Source organism: Ambystoma mexicanum, chromosome 2p (genome assembly GCF_040938575.1).
Source record: "Ambystoma mexicanum isolate Mex_15411 chromosome 2p, UKY_AmexF1_1, whole genome shotgun sequence".
Taxonomy (NCBI): Eukaryota; Metazoa; Chordata; class Amphibia; order Caudata; family Ambystomatidae; genus Ambystoma; species Ambystoma mexicanum.
In genome coordinates this window covers 1,085,948,870-1,085,965,320 of record NC_090923.1, presented here as the reverse complement: position 1 = coordinate 1,085,965,320, position 16,451 = coordinate 1,085,948,870, and the positions used below count along the sequence as shown (strand labels likewise).

The following is a 16,451-nucleotide window of genomic DNA, read 5'->3' as shown; positions in this document are numbered from 1 at the left end:
GGCATGGAATTGCATCGCTTCCTTTCCCTAGGGTGACCAGATGTCCGGGTTTTGCCGGGACCATCCCAGTATTTTGCCCTTGTCCTGCCGTTCCGACACTTTTTCGTTTTGAAACCCGTCCCGGGATTTGGGGATGGCTGTCTATTGTCCCGGTTTGTGCCCGTGACCCTCGAACGAATTCCCGAAATCGGGCAGTTTCTCCCTTCCTCCATGACTTCTCTCCTCCAATGAGAGCTTTGAGTGAACACGTACTTATACGTGCTTTGTGCGGAAAACGCTGCCGACATAGAAGTGGGACTACAGTTTAATTGGAGTCGAGTCAAGTGTGTCGAACCTGTAGTCCTACTTCTATGTCAGTGGTCCGTCCCGGTTTTATATTTTAAAAATCTGGTCACTCTACCTTTCCCGCAGTGTGATCTGAAATTAGATTGACAATAATATGATACCTGCGCCACCCAGAATGCCCAGTAGAGGGGGCAGAGGATCACGCTCTGAAGGGAGATAAGAAGCAGCAGTAAGTGGCATACGTGGCACTGCGGGGAGGGCCCGCGACGTTCACAGCTCGTCCACCGCCGCAGTGTGTGGCCAGGAAAACCTGTCAGCCCTGCCTGCCTCAGACCCCAGACACAGCTGTGCTCGTGAAGGCCAATTTAGCAGGTACAACACATCTCTCGTAGCGTCTCAAAATACGCTGCCTATATATAGCCTCTTGCGTGAAGAAGCAGTGCCCGCCCAGTGGCATAGGAGCTTCCTCGCCTGCAGGGCACCGCTGACCCAGAACTGGAGAGGGTCGCTCTGCCAAGGTCTCCAGAAGAGCTGAGCTCGTGCGACGTCGTCGCCGCCGTCATTAATCCGGCCGCGATGGCTGGCAGGAAACGGCGCGAGAGGACAAGCTCTGCAGCGAAACGCCGCCCCGCCCCCTCTTGCTACTCGCTAGCGAGGCAGGAATAGAAACATCCGGGCACCAGCGGACAGCTGGCTCCCCACCACCCGAGGAGAGGAAGGGGGGCTTGCAGAAAAGCGCATGCGGCTGTCAGAGCGCGGGCTCGGGGGAATAATCAGCACGTGGCCCGGTCCACGCACTTATAACCTGCCGGGCAATCAGCTCAGATCAGAAGATCAAAGGGGCCGGGCCACGGTCTTTGGACCCTGAATCAATGCCCGCGACCTCCCGGATTGGCAGACCTTGCGCCTGGACATAGCAAAGGTGCGCCATCCATCGCACATGGCGCATGCCAGGGCACTGTTTATCTGGCGGCCCCCCTCGCTGCTCTTCACTGTCACACCCGCTGACTGTGCCATCACCCAAGCTTCCCCTGGTGCCAATGCCTGCATGCATCATGGGTATGCACACGTTATAGGTGCGGACGCGGCACCAAACCAGCAATTTGTATTTGCATTTCAATGCATGTTTTCCGTGATAAAGCAACGTATAGCGCGTGCACTTCTCTCGCAAAGCTGCCAAGAAGCCCAGTATTGTGTGCTATCTGTGCTGCTCTCGCCGCGTTTAGATCACAGGCCTGGAGGGCACAGCACCCTTGGGTGCCCACCCAGACAGAGGCAGCCGCTTCTTTCCCCTGCATGCCAGCCTCTTACTCGTACTTGGGGCTTTTAAACACATTTTGAGTTCTAAAACTGCAGCATGGGTCGATCCTGAGCAATTGTTGGGAGGTTTCCCAAAGCAGACCCTACCCTGCTCACATGAACAGCTTAGTGATTAAACACATTCTTCTTTTTAAAGGAATTTAAGACATAATACAATTTTAATGGTATTATTTTTTGTACAATGAATGAAATGTGCATATTTGAAGGGCTTTTAATGGGCGTTTTCAAATAAGAGGCAATATTTTAAAGAGGCAATATTTCATAAGATGTGCTTTTGAACACAACAATGGTCTGCTCTAATAAACAATGAGCTTGATTTTATTCACTTAGCCCCCCTCATCCCCCACTTTTGACAGAATGATTCCAATCTATCTTTCAGGGGCTTAAGTCTTTCTTCACTTTCTAGCTCAGATGCTACTGCGATCATTTTCCCACTCTCTCATTAGTCACAAGCGTGTTTACCTTTCTAGCTTTACTGCTGCCAAATCTCTCTCCTCCTCCCATTAGTTACCATATGTTTGTGTCTTTCTTCTACTTCTATCCCTTTCACTGTTGCCGTGCGCAAGGTGAAAACATGATGTCATGCCACCGGGACACCACGTTCACAGTCCTGGCCTGTCCTATCACAAAACAGTCCAGCCTAGATATTGTAATCTTGTTCCACGTCATTTGTGCCACTTGAAAAAAATACCCCTTATTTGTAAGATCCCAAGACTGCGGCATATTGTCTTGGTGCGCACACGGTTTTGCGCGACATAGACGACACGCAGAAAGAGGAGGAGCAAGGTTACGACATAACAATGCACCCTGAACACTGACAGCTTCTTGGATGTTTGTGGACGCTGTAACCCCTCTCTGCTTTCTTAGGCATCTGTGGAACATGGAGGAAGCTTAAGTCAGGGAGTTGGGGGTCTTCTTAAGCATTACAGCCTGGACAGAGATGGAAGACTAAATGCATACAAGGGGTGCATACGAGCTCCTCAGATATTGTGGACAACTTCTGACCTCAGGAACATTTGCCCTTTACAGGTTCTGACATTTGGACAGTTCATGTTGCGATTTTAGGTAATATACAATTTTTAACAGACTGCCAACTAATTTATGTACATCTGAAACTGCAAGGGTCCCAGACACAGAATATGATTGTTCTGAACTTCTCTTCATATGTAAAGAGGCCAGCTTTGGCATGACGTTTATTAGCACGTGGATTCAATCATTGACGGCCTCTGTCAATGACAATGCGTAGAATGCAGGCAATAACTAGCATTAGTACCCAGGCGGGGGAGCAACCAATTAGGTTGCTTGGCTCACAGGTGGAATCTCACGATCCAAATCTGCGTTTCAAACCACCTGACGGCTGCTTCCCCCAACCCGCCATCTTTCCCCCACCCTCCCTTCCCTTCATGTTAAATTTCCGATGCCTCCCACCCCCACTTTCCTTTTTTCTTCACTAGCGGTGGGCTGCTGCTCCCCTTCCTGCCTGGCCACCATAGACATGGAAGAGGGGCTCTGAATGGAGCCCCACCTACTTGATCTGTGGCGGCCATCTTAAGAAAGTATTTTCTTTCAATGAACGGAACGCTGCGAGGCGTTCCCGGGTGCTCACAGTAATTATCACCCATTTCGTTGTCTGGAACGGGTGGTAACGGCACCAAGGACATTCCTTAAAAGCCCTCATTATGCTCAGGCTTTTAACTCGGGCACCGGGCAATTGATGCCCGTCCCAGCCCATGGAATGAATGATTATTTCTTAATTATTAACCTCCCTCTAAACATTCTGACTTCAGCAAAAGACTGAAAAGTAGCAGACAACACATGCTTTCATCTTCCATACAGAGATATCCTCACAATAATGGAAAGTGGCTTTTCAGAAACCATTTCCTTCACGATATTTGGCCATTCCACAAAATATCAAAAGCAGAACATTTCCCATCAAGAGAAAACCAAGCATCTCCAAAGGAAAACACAAGGATTCATCAAGAAACAATGGTACATTGTGCAAACAATTTTACTCTACTTTACCACAAAGGGCAAAAAGGCTTATAGACCTTCCGAGGGGTCATTATCACTTGGGATAATTGCCCTTCACCTTCACCAAAGGTATTAACATGGGAGCGGGGAACTGTCCTGCGAGAATGACCCCTTCCAAGGTATAAAAGCGTCAACTATAGCCATATAATACCAAAAATATGATAGCCCTTCTACTGCAAGCGAGCAAAGACATATAATTTGCATAGTACACCTGACGTTACTGTCTAATGGAGCCAGTCGCACCCGCCCTGTTAGCACTCACGTGATGTCCGCTTTTAAGCGGGAGTTCTCTTACCTAGTTCGCACGTCTTGCCCAGATACCCGGTGCCAACGCAGTCACAGATGAAGCGGTTCCAGCCCTCCCGGCACTGCCCCCCATTGCGGCATGGGTTGCTACTGCACTGCTTCAGGGTCTCGCGGGAGCAGAAGCTGCTGACCCCGGCCACATTCTGCACCTCGGCCAACCGCCGCACGTCCCGGCTCTTGCCATCGATGAAGAGGTCGCGCACGCAACCCACATAGCCGTAGCTGAGGAAGGCCGTCCACACCTCCGGGGGCAGGATGAGCTCCGCCCGGTTCTCGGGCAGGCCTCCCAGGTACATCTCACTGTCTAGGTCCAGGATTTCACTCTCCCCGCTGGCCTGGAAGGGGGTGCTGCGGCTGTTGACTGAGATAGACCCTAGAAGTGGCGGGGGAGAGATGGAAGGTGTGGTTAATCCGTTGCCCAACTGTTATTTATTGTGTGTTTCAGTTAAAAGAAAACTTTTCACACATTCAATGAACTAAATACGATTGAGAACACATACATTTTTAAAAACCTTCTTAATTTACGTTAGGGTTTAAAAAGAAAACAAAATTACAAAAAAAAGAAAAAATACACTAAAAGATCAAAAAAAAAAACTACAGTTTGTAGCTAGACTAATGAATAGATAAGTTGAGATTGAGGGTGGGGGGTGAGAGTGAAAAGGACACAGTAAAGAGGGATGGTGAAAGGTGGGCGAGGGCCAGAATGACACAAGGGCTTGCCTTTAAAGAGTTCACCAGCATCAGATGCGTATAGTGACGGGAGACAGTGCTGTGCTGACAATGTCATGTGTTACTGCCAAAACATCCATCGCTGAACTGTTAACGTGGCCAAAAATGGAACAGGTGTTAAATGATGGCTTTTATTTGGGGATGCTAAAGCATTCGGAAACCCACAGAATCTGGTGACTTCATGAAGAGAAGCAAAGGTGTTGCCAGAGCGGCCAATAATACTTCCCTGGCATCACATTGCATTATACAGCAGCAAAGAAATCAGGAATTTAGCAAGTAAAGTGGGATGTTGGATATTGGAGAGAAAACACAAGGAAGAAGCTTGGGGAGGAAAGGATGAGCAACGCAGCTGGGGGTCTTGCCCAGCCCTATCTCTACTAGATGGCTGTTCTCATAGTGGTGAAGGCACGACGCGAGGAGGTTCTACGTGGGACTGAAAACCTGGCACCCTCACACCGCCCGTTCCCTGTCATGAGAGCGAGATCACAAGTGATGTCTAAAGTGGCTGAGGCTTGTTGGTAGATGTCCAGAAGAACCCATACACATTGCCCATTCTGTCTGCCTGCATTTGTAGGAGTTATCAGTAAGGAAGACCCGGCTTCACCATCTACTCAAAGTCCTGAAATCCCCATCCTCACCCTCCACCCTGCTGGCTAACTTTGTTGGGTTCCTTTTTGTGGGACAGGTGGGACACTCTTAACCTTTCCCCTGCTCTATGTGCATTGGAGACAGGGGATTGAAGTATGGATGGATTAATGACCAGCGGGATTCACAGGACTTTTTCATTGTATCGCTAACCTGGATGAGTTAATGACCAGCGTGAATTACAGGACTTTTTCATTGTATCGCTAACCTGGATGGATTAATGACTAGCGGGAATTACAGGACTTTTTGATTTTATCGCTGACCTGGATGGTTTAATAACCAGCGTGAGTTACAGGACTTTTTCATTTTATCGCTAACCTGGATGGATTAATCACCAGCGTGAATTACAGGGCGTTTGTCATTGTATCACTAACCAGGATGGGCTAATGACCAGCAGGAATTACAGGACTTTCTCATTCATTGTATCGCTAACCTAGATCGATTAATGACCAGCGGGAATTACAGAACTTTTTCAATTGGATCACTAACCTGGATGGATTAATGAATGACCAGCGTGAATTACAGAACTTTTTCATTGTATCACTAACCTGGATGGATTAATGACCAGAATGAATTACAGAACTTTTTCATTGTATCACTAACCTAGATTGATGAATGACCAGCGGGAATTACAGAACTTTTTCATTGAATCACTAACCTAGATCGATTAATGACCAGCTGGAATTACAGGACTTTCTCATTTTATCGCTAACCTGGATGTATTAATGACCAGCGGGAATTACAGGACTTTTTCATTGTATCACTAACCTGGATGAGTTAATGACCAGCGTGAATTACAGGACTTTTTCATTGTATCACTAACCTGGATGGATTAATGACCAGCGTGAATTACAGAACTTTTTCATTGTATCACTAACCTAGATCGATTAATGACCAGCGGGAATTACAGAACTTTTTCATTGAATCACTAACCTAGATCGATTAATGACCTGCGGGAATTACAGGACTTTCTCATTGTATCTCTAACCTGGATGTATTAATGACCAGCGGGAATTACAGGACTTTTTCATTGTATCACTAACCTGGATGGATTAATGACCAGCGTGAATTACAGAACTTTTTCATTGTATCACTAACCTAGATCGATTAATGAACAACGGGAATTACAGAACTTTTTCATTGTATCACTAACCTAGATCGATTAATGACCAGCGGGAATTACAGAACTTTCTCATTGTATCGCTAACCTGGATGTATTAATGACCAGCAGGAATTACAGGACTTTTTCAATTGGATCACTAACCTGGATGGATTAATGACCAGCGTGAATTACAGAACTTTTTCATTGTATCACTAACCTGGATGGATTAATTACCAGAATGAATTACAGAACTTTTTCATTGTATCACTAACCTAGATTGATTAATGACCAGCGGGAATTACAGAACTTTTTCATTGAATCACTAACCTAGATCGATTAATGACCAGCTGGAATTACAGGTCTTTCTCATTGTATCGCTAACCTGGATGTATTAATGACCAGCGGGAATTACAGGACTTTTTCATTGTATCACTAACCTGGATGAGTTAATGACCAGCGTGAATTACAGGACTTTTTCATTGTATCACTAACCTGGATGGATTAATGACCAGCGTGAATTACAGAACTTTTTCATTGTATCACTAACCTAGATCGATTAATGACCAGCGGGAATTACAGAACTTTTTCATTGAATCACTAACCTAGATCGATTAATGACCTGCGGGAATTACAGGACTTTCTCATTGTATCTCTAACCTGGATGTATTAATGACCAGCAGGAATTACAGGACTTTTTCATTGTATCACTAACCTGGATGGATTAATGACCAGCGTGAATTACAGAACTTTTTCATTGTATCACTAACCTGGATGGATTAATTACCAGAATGAATTACAGAACTTTTTCATTGTATCACTAACCTAGATTGATTAATGACCAGCGGGATTTACAGAACTTTTTCATTGAATCACTAACCTAGATCGATTAATGACCAGCTGGAATTACAGGACTTTCTCATTGTATCGCAAACCTGGATGTATTAATGACCAGCGGGAATTACAGGACTTTTTCATTGTATCACTAACCTGGATGAGTTAATGACCAGCGTGAATTACAGGACTTTTTCATTGTATCACTAACCTGGATGGATTAATGACCAGCGTGAATTACAGAACTTTTTCATTGTATCACTAATCTAGATCGATTAATGACCAGAGGTAATTACAGAACTTTTTCATTGAATCACTAACCTAGATCGATTAATGACTTGCGGGAATTACAGGACTTTCTCATTGTATCTCTAACCTGGATGTATTAATGACCAGCGGGAATTACAGGACTTTTTCATTGTATCACTAACCTGGATGGATTAATGACCAGCGTGAATTACAGAACTTTTTCATTGTATCACTAACCTAGATCGATTAATGACCAGCGGGAATTACAGAACTTTTTCATTGAATCACTAACCTAGATCGATTAATGACCTGCGGGAATTACAGGACTTTCTCATTGTATCTCTAACCTGGATGTATTAATGACCAGCGGGAATTACAGGACTTTTTCATTGTATCACTAACCTGGATGGATTAATGACCAGCGTGAATTACAGAACTTTTTCATTGTATCACTAACCTAGATCGATTAATGACCAACGGGAATTACAGAACTTTTTCATTGTATCACTAACCTAGATCGATTAATGACCAGCGGGAATTACAGAACTTTTTCATTGAATCACTAACCTAGATCGATTAATGACCAGAGGGAATTACAGGACTTTCTCATTGTATCGCTAACCTGGATGTATTAATGACCAGCAGGAATTACAGGACTTTTTCAATTGGATCACTAACCTGGATGGATTAATGACCAGCGTGAATTACAGAACTTTTTCATTGTATCACTAACCTGGATGGATTAATTACCAGAATGAATTACAGAACTTTTTCATTGTATCACTAACCTAGATTGATTAATGACCAGCGGGAATTACAGAACTTTTTCATTGAATCACTAACCTAGATCGATTAATGACCAGCTGGAATTACAGGTCTTTCTCATTGTATCGCTAACCTGGATGTATTAATGACCAGCGGGAATTACAGGACTTTTTCATTGTATCACTAACCTGGATGAGTTAATGACCAGCGTGAATTACAGGACTTTTTCATTGTATCACTAACCTGGATGGATTAATGACCAGCGTGAATTACAGAACTTTTTCATTGTATCACTAACCTAGATCGATTAATGACCAGCGGGAATTACAGAACATTTTCATTGAATCACTAACCTAGATCGATTAATGACCTGCGGGAATTACAGGACTTTCTCATTGTATCTCTAACCTGGATGTATTAATGACCAGCAGGAATTACAGGACTTTTTCATTGTATCACTAACCTGGATGGATTAATGACCAGCGTGAATTACAGAACTTTTTCATTGTATCACTAACCTGGATGGATTAATTACCAGAATGAATTACAGAACTTTTTCATTGTATCACTAACCTAGATTGATTAATGACCAGCGGGAATTACAGAACTTTTTCATTGAATCACTAACCTAGATCGATTAATGACCAGCTGGAATTACAGGACTTTCTCATTGTATCGCTAACCTGGATGTATTAATGACCAGCGGGAATTACAGGACTTTTTCATTGTATCACTAACCTGGATGAGTTAATGACCAGCGTGAATTACAGAACTTTTTCTTTGTATCACTAATCTAGATCGATTAATGACCAGAGGTAATTACAGAACTTTTTCATTGAATCACTAACCTAGATCGATTAATGACTTGCGGGAATTACAGGACTTTCTCATTGTATCTCTAACCTGGATGTATTAATGACCAGCGGGAATTACAGGACTTTTTCATTGTATCACTAACCTGGATGGATTAATGACCAGCGTGAATTACAGAACTTTTTCATTGTATCACTAACCTAGATCTTTTAATGACCAACGGGAATTACAGAACTTTCTCATTGTATCGCTAACCTGGATGTATTAATGACCAGCGGGAATTAAAGGACGTTTTTATTGTATCGCTAACCTGGATCTATTAATGACCCGCGTGAATTACATGACTTTTTCATTGTATTACTAACCTAGATCGATTAATGACCAGCAGGAATTACAGGGCTTTTTCATTGTATCATTAACCTGGATGGTTTAATGACCAGCAGGAATTACATAGCTTTTGTCATTGTATCGCTGACCGCAGTAGTGTCATGAACTTGTGCCAAACTGCATCAAAGTTCAATGCTTGTTTCATTTTGATAGACAGACACCAATGCAGATCAGGGTAGATATCAGAAGATAGGGCTTGGATCTCTTCTGTGAAGGCTTGACATGCTTGGGTTTGAGAGGTACAGGGCGGCGAACACTAACCTTTGCGCCCGTCTCGCTGGAAGTCCACATGACACCACTCGCCGTCGTTGACCTTCTTGTTGCTGGCTTTCATTTTAATGCCACCCGAGCCCATGTCCAGGAGGAGGTAAAGGAAGCCATCTAGCAGCTCCACGGCAAAGTAGTCGGCCTTCAGCTGGCGCTCGGCCCGGCCGTCCCGCGGTGGGTGCAGCTTGCCATGGCTGAAGAGCAGGAGGCCGTTGGGCTCGGTTGTGCGGAAGTCGAAGGAAATAGAACCCGTCTTCTTGGTGTTCCACTTGGGCAGGGAGATGTAGGCCTCTGGTGCCTCAAAGGTGACTGGGTCCAGGGCCGCCACGTTCTCGCAGCGGAAGAGCAGGTCACCGTTGATTTTCATCTTGGGGTCCCCCTCTTTGGCCAGGCGTGACAGCTCCAGCTTGAAGTCGTTGTTCTTGTAGATGACCTGGATTTCAGGGGACACAAAACAGACATCATTAGAGAGGAACATTTTGGGGGAAATTGGGAGAAACAAACAGTTTGTTTTGGGGCAGTGTGCGTCTGCCAGATGCTGTCAAAGCTTGGCGGCAGACCAGTGGGGCCTGGTGCCCCACGCTGACTGGTACCCCGGTGGCACAGGAGGTACACCGCCTCTGACATGACCTTGCCATAGCAAGCTAAACCTCAGGGTGCAGCACTGTAGGTGCAATTCAGGGTCATCACACAGGTCCTGGGTCTATAGGATGGCTAGAGGCAAGGCTATGAAGGCCCAGGTAAGCCAGGCTTAGCCACTTTCTTCCCAGCGGACCAGGTGCCCCCGTGCCATTTGTGCCCTGTACTGCTGCAGATATCTTGAAAACACTGCCTGAAGGATTTCCTTTGCAGACTGGCCCAGTTATAACCTAAAAATGAATGTAGCGTGTGGCAGTGAGTGGGCGACCAGGGGGCATTGCGCATTTTTCGATCAAAGGGGAACTAAAGGTCCTCAGGGCCATTGCCCATATACCCGTTGGGGCAATGATGTGGAATAGCGGAGATTATTGCTTTCCATAAGACGGTCACACTGGCCGGGCCACCACTGGCCATCTGTCCGAGAGGGCTGGTGGGGTACGAAAGGTGGCACCAAAGTGCTGGTTACGGTCCTGAATAATGTTTTATCCCATGTGTTTGCCACCTCTCTTTACCCTTTTCAGTGGCTGGTACATATCACTGTGCCCATGCCCGCAGACCTGGGTAAATGGCTTCTGCCCTTGGGAAGCTGACCAGCCAGACGAGACCCATAGGTTCACAGGACCCGGGGGTGTGGGTCTCAGTGTTGAGATCCACATTGCCTGTGGGCCCAGAACTGCCCCTGCAGGGGTGGCATGGCACGTTATTTGTTTAACAACTCATTTAAGTGTTTGTGCTGGTAAGCGATGCCGCTACACAGCGACAGTTCAAGATTTTATTTTGTCAGAAGGTTTGGTATTTTCTATTGTAAATGTTTTCGTTTGGTCAGTTTCATTGGCCCTTCATTTCTCTAAAGGGTTGAGTCTAGTGTGATGTCAGCAATGACTGAAGGCAAATGATGACTCTTGTTTTTAGACCTGGTGACCTAACTGGGCGTCTACGTGGCCTAATGGCCCTCCTTACTAACTGTGCACATTTTCTCTCTGTCTCTTTTCTCCGCCCTTAGGTCTCTCTCCGTTCCCTGTTGTTCATGCCCCAGTGAACTGTCTTCCTTCACCATCCTTTTCACTCACTACCTTCCTCCCTTTCTGCCTTTTATCTCATCGTATCTTTCTCTTCTTTGGTCACTCTTTTTCGATCCCCCTTTTCATTGCTCTCTCCACTCCTTCCTCCTTAACATTGAGACTGCGCCCTCTCCTCCTCTATTCTGCTGTAATCATTCCTCTGTCATCCTTTGTCTTTGCCTGCACCCTCTCCCTTTTGCCACCCTGATTTTTCCACTGCCCCACCACTCTTCTGTCCCCATCCCTCTCTCTGCCTAGCCAATCCCCTTGTTTCTTTCCTCCTCTCTTCTCCTGAAGACCCCCTGGTTTTCCGCCAGATGTTGTCATCTCTGGTTGCCCGTCCTACTCGCGTCTCCAGTTTTCTCGCCTCCATCCCTTTCTCCCTTTTGCCACCCTGTTTTTTCCACTGCCCCACCACTCTTCTGTCCCCATCCCTCTCTCTGCCTACCCAATCCCCTTGTTTCTTTCCTCCTCTCTTCTCCTGAAGACCCCCTGGTTTCCTGCCAGATGTAGTCATCTCAGGTTGCCCGTCCCCCTCTCCTCTATTCACGCCTCCATCCCTTTCTTCCTTTTACCACCCTATTTTTTCCACTGCCCCACCACTCTTTTGTCCCCATTCCTCTCTCTCCCCATCCATTCCTCTTGCTTCTTTCCTCCCTCTTCTCCTGAGGGCCCCCTGGGCTTCCCTCCAGATGTAGTCATCTCAGGTTGCCCGTCCCCCTCTCCTCTATTCACGCCTCCATCCCTTTCTCCCCCCTTACTCTATGCTCTTTTCAACAGGCCGTCTTCTCCGCTCGCTGTCTTTCCTCCCCATCGCTTTCTGTGATATTAATGGCACTCAGAGTGCAGAATGCATGTGCCACTTTCCACCCGTGGCATTCACAATCACTGCAGCAGCTGGCAACTCATTGTTAGTCTCATTCTAGCAAGCACTCCTCAGCTGTGATTGCATGCCCCACTCTGTCACCTTGCCTTCTTATCCTTTCTCTCCTGTCTGGCCTTTCTGGAGCCTCTCTTTTTCTCCCCCTCCCATGCCCTTGCCCTTCTCTGACCCCCCAGCTCTCCCCTCACATCTCTCTTACTCGCATTTGTCCATTCTGACTGCTCTCTCCTCAGCCTTTCGCATGCCTTCCCTCTGCCCCTCCACACTTTTCTTCCTTTCCTGCTCCCCCCATCCTTGTCACTCTTTCTCTTGGGTTATATTTGATATTACCGACCACAATTACAGAGTGGTACATTTCATCGTGGACAAAACACTGAAAAACACTGATTTTTGTGTTTTTTTAAATTTGAGGGGGTCCCCTCTAAGTCCCCCATGTTTGTAACCTTTTAACGCAACCCCAATCCCATTTTAACCACGACCCGTTACTTAATTCAGGTTTGCACTGTTTTTCGGTGTTATGAATTGTCCCACTCTGTTTTGTTTGCAATAAATGACTGGATACCTTTCTGCTGTCTCTGGCCCCACTAGCTCTTCTCCTACTCCTCTGCCACCACCCTCCACTGACTCCTGTTATCCACTGTGAGTTTCTCCTTCCTTCTCTGGGCATCGTTGGATTGAATGGGGTGTGCCCATTGCAAGCCAGAATGTGCCTCTTGAGCCTCTTGCCGACATAGCCATGTTCCCTGCGATGTTGCCTGCACAAGGCCCTGACAGTACAGTGGTTAGAGCACTGTGATGAGACGCAGCGTGCACAGGACCACACTCACATAGTGCCTGCCTAGGCCTCTGCACTGTGAGTTGACTATATTGTGGTTAGCATTCTGCGTATTGATGACAAATGCACGGGCCACAATCCTATAGTGCATAGCAGTTTGCAATGTGATTTTTTCCTGCATAGGTGCACCCTACCTGCATGGCGGTTAGCACTATGCATTGTGATAACACCTGTGCAAGATCAAAATTACACACTGCATAGCACGCTGTGATCTGATTTTGCCTGCATAGGACAGCCCTGACCATATAACGGTTGTCATTCAGCCTTGTGAGGACATCTGCACCGAACCTCCTTCACATGGTGCATAGCACTCTGTGGTGTGATGTTCCTTGCATCAGTCCACCCTGACCGTATAGTGGTTAGTACTCTGAATGGTGATGATAACTTCAAAGGGTCAGATTGTGGCTACCACACGGCTTTGTGAAGTTGCCAGGATAGAGTAGTCATCGTGTCGTGGATAGGACTTTTCAATGCTATTTTACCTGCACAGGATTGTGATGAAGTAGTGAGCACCCTGCAGTGTGTTGTTCCAGTCACAGGAACCAAGCCACACAGTGGAGAGCTCTCGGTGGTATAATGTTGCATTTATCCTATTGTGGCTGCCATTATAGCATGCGCTTATTCCAGCGCGCATAGGGGCATAGTGGTTAGCGCTTTGCATATAGATGCCACTTGAATAGGCGTCCAGATGGTACCGCTGTTAGCACTTTGCTTTGTGATGTTGCAGGTTACATTGTGGTCTTGCAGGCACGTGGCCCCAGTGGTACAGTGGTTAGCAAAGAACTCCAGTGATATAGTGTTTATGATAATTAAGTGGTTATCAGTTTGTGTCGTGATGTTGCCCGCATATCGCCCTGATGGTGCAGTGGTTAGTTAATGCTTTATGTTGTGACGTTGCCTGCACAGCTCCGCAACCAGGCATCATATTGAGCTCGTCCATGCCATGTTGCTTGCGTACAGCCCTGAAGGTATAGTGGTTAGTGCTGTGTGTTGTAATATTGTATGCATAGAGCCCTGATAGTGCTATGGTTAGTGCTTTTTGTTGTGATGCTGTCAGCACAGGTTCGTGATCGCAAAGTGGATTGCACTTGATATTTTGCATGTACAAGGCCCGGCGGCGCAGTGGTTGGCGCGCTGAGTTGCGATGTGGCCCGCACTGATCTCCGGTGGTATAGTGGTTAGTACTTTGTGGTGCAATGTTGCTGTGATGTTTCCTGCACGGATCTGGGATTGCCGAGCAAATTGCCCTCTGCCACGTCATGCTGTGTGTATATAGCCCTCATCATATAGTGGTTAGTACTTTGCGTTGTGATGCTTCCAGTACTGGGGCGTGATCCAGCACTCTGGTGATGTTGATTGCACAGGATGGTCAGCCATTTGTGTTGTAATTTTGTCAGCAGAATCAGACAGTAGGGGGGGGGCACATCTCAGCAGTGCCTCCACACGCCGAGCAGTCATGATGCGGGGAAAGGCACTCTGTCAAACACTTAAAAGGAAGAGAGGCAACGCTCCGGCATTTATGTTCGTGTTTTGCCGAAGGTTGAACAGCAACGATGAGTTAGGCTTTGGTGGCTTCTGTAGACAACAGTGTCGACAAGTGACAAAGAAAGATGAGAGGGGACCTGGCAAAGGCATCTGTTTTCTCTCTTTAGCTAACGCCGGAGCCCGGGCGCTAGAAGGATGAATGGCCGGGGGCGCCGGAATGGCACTATTCTCCGGGACGAGAAAAAAGTCCGGCCGAAAGATCAATTTTTAATTTGGCTGTCAGGATGTTAAAGCAGGCATGTCAGGTGCCGCGACACAACATTCATTAGACGAACGTCGGGAGACAAACACATGGGGGAGGGCGGGACAAGGTCACCGCGAAGAAAGGAGGCAATGGCGGCCGGGAAGGGACCAAATGCCTCGGTCTCGGCTCCAACTGAATTAAGGGCCACACTGCAGATCCGTTGGGTGCCGCTATATTGAGGGTTGTGGATGGGTGCAATGGCAGAGCTTTGCGTGAGCCCCTGCTACTGCATTAGTCAGGGCTGCTCCGGGTTACGATTGAGGTGCTTTGGCAGAGCTGTGGGCGAGTTCCAACACCGAGGAACTGTGGGGTGCTGCCGATTAGGGGGACTGAGGTACACTGGCAGAACTGTGTGTCGTCGTGGAATGTTAGGAAGGAGGTGCTTTGGCAGTGCTGCACTGGCCCCAGTGCTTACTGCGATTCAAATGCACCATTTAATATGTCATGTTGCCTGCTTGTACAGTGCCTACACCACCCTGAAACAGCTTCTAAGCGCCGAGGGTTAAAATAAGAGAGGGGAGAGGATGGCAGGGAAGAAACAGTACGAGGAAGGATGCCTTTTGTACTGGAGTCTGTCTCTAATGTGTTGAGCATCGAAGGACTGGAAAGGTGGAGGAAGGGTTTTGTTTTCAGGATTTTTGCTTGTTTGTGTTGGGGGGAGAAGGAACATGGCAATTTATTACAGCGCCCCACAGGTGCCCTCACCAGTCCTGCACTTGCCCCCGGGCCTCTGTACTATGCCTGGCACCACTGCAATATGCTCATTATGCTCCATGAGAGGGGCACCCACTCTGTACTTAACCCAGGCCAATGCTGGACTGGACGCGCTTACTCCCTTCAACTCCCTCGCACTTCCTGTAATGAGCACTTGCACGCCACTTGAATGTTCTAGGCCTTGCAAGTCTGTCTGTCCGGCCCTCCCTTTGACTCCCCTCCCTAGCTTGGGCGTGCTTGCAATACTCATGCAGAGGCACATTGGATGACCAACTACCAAGCAATCTGAATTGTCGCCAGGCCAGTCCTGTAGTTTATTGATCTGTATGCTTCTCTCCCTCTCCCCCCCTTCTCCCCTCATTCTTTGTCAAGCACTTCACTAGTAGATATGCCTCTGGCCCTGCATGCTCGCTAGTGTTGTAAATCAATCGGAATCTTCAAGGCCTAAGAATGACAACTGTACTCCCTTGTTCCCTTCCCGCCTTGAAGTGCTTTGAAGCACTTCACTTGTGTATAAGCGCTCTACAAATAAACAATTACAATAACAAAGCAATTACAAAAGAACTACTATGAAACTGGCATGCTAATGCTGCTTGAGCTGTGGATGGTGTTCTCTGTCATTGACCACTATGGTCGTAAACACAGTTCTATGCAATCGTATTGGTTTTATTTCATCGATGGAGATTTTATCTATTCATTTTATAGAAATGTTACCAAAAATGTATGTGGGGGAGACCCTCACAGCCCTCCCATCCCACCCTACCTTTATTATTACCCTAACCCATCCCCACTTACATTTG

The 16,451-nt window shown here is 46.8% G+C and overlaps 1 protein-coding gene across 25 annotated transcripts in view; it reads right to left on the bottom strand.

The window, feature by feature from the left end:
• The window catches only part of NRXN2 (neurexin 2), a 2,524,532-nt gene that overhangs the window by 1,180,618 nt on the left and 1,327,463 nt on the right, over positions 1–16,451 (bottom strand). For all 25 annotated transcript variants that reach the window (XM_069645062.1, XM_069645065.1, XM_069645068.1 and 22 more), the window contains 2 exons: positions 9,725–10,163; positions 3,932–4,315 (listed from right to left, as the gene is read on the bottom strand). In XM_069645062.1, coding sequence (XP_069501163.1) covers positions 3,932–4,315; positions 9,725–10,163 — 823 coding nt within the window. The remainder of the gene's footprint in view (positions 1–3,931; positions 4,316–9,724; positions 10,164–16,451) is intronic.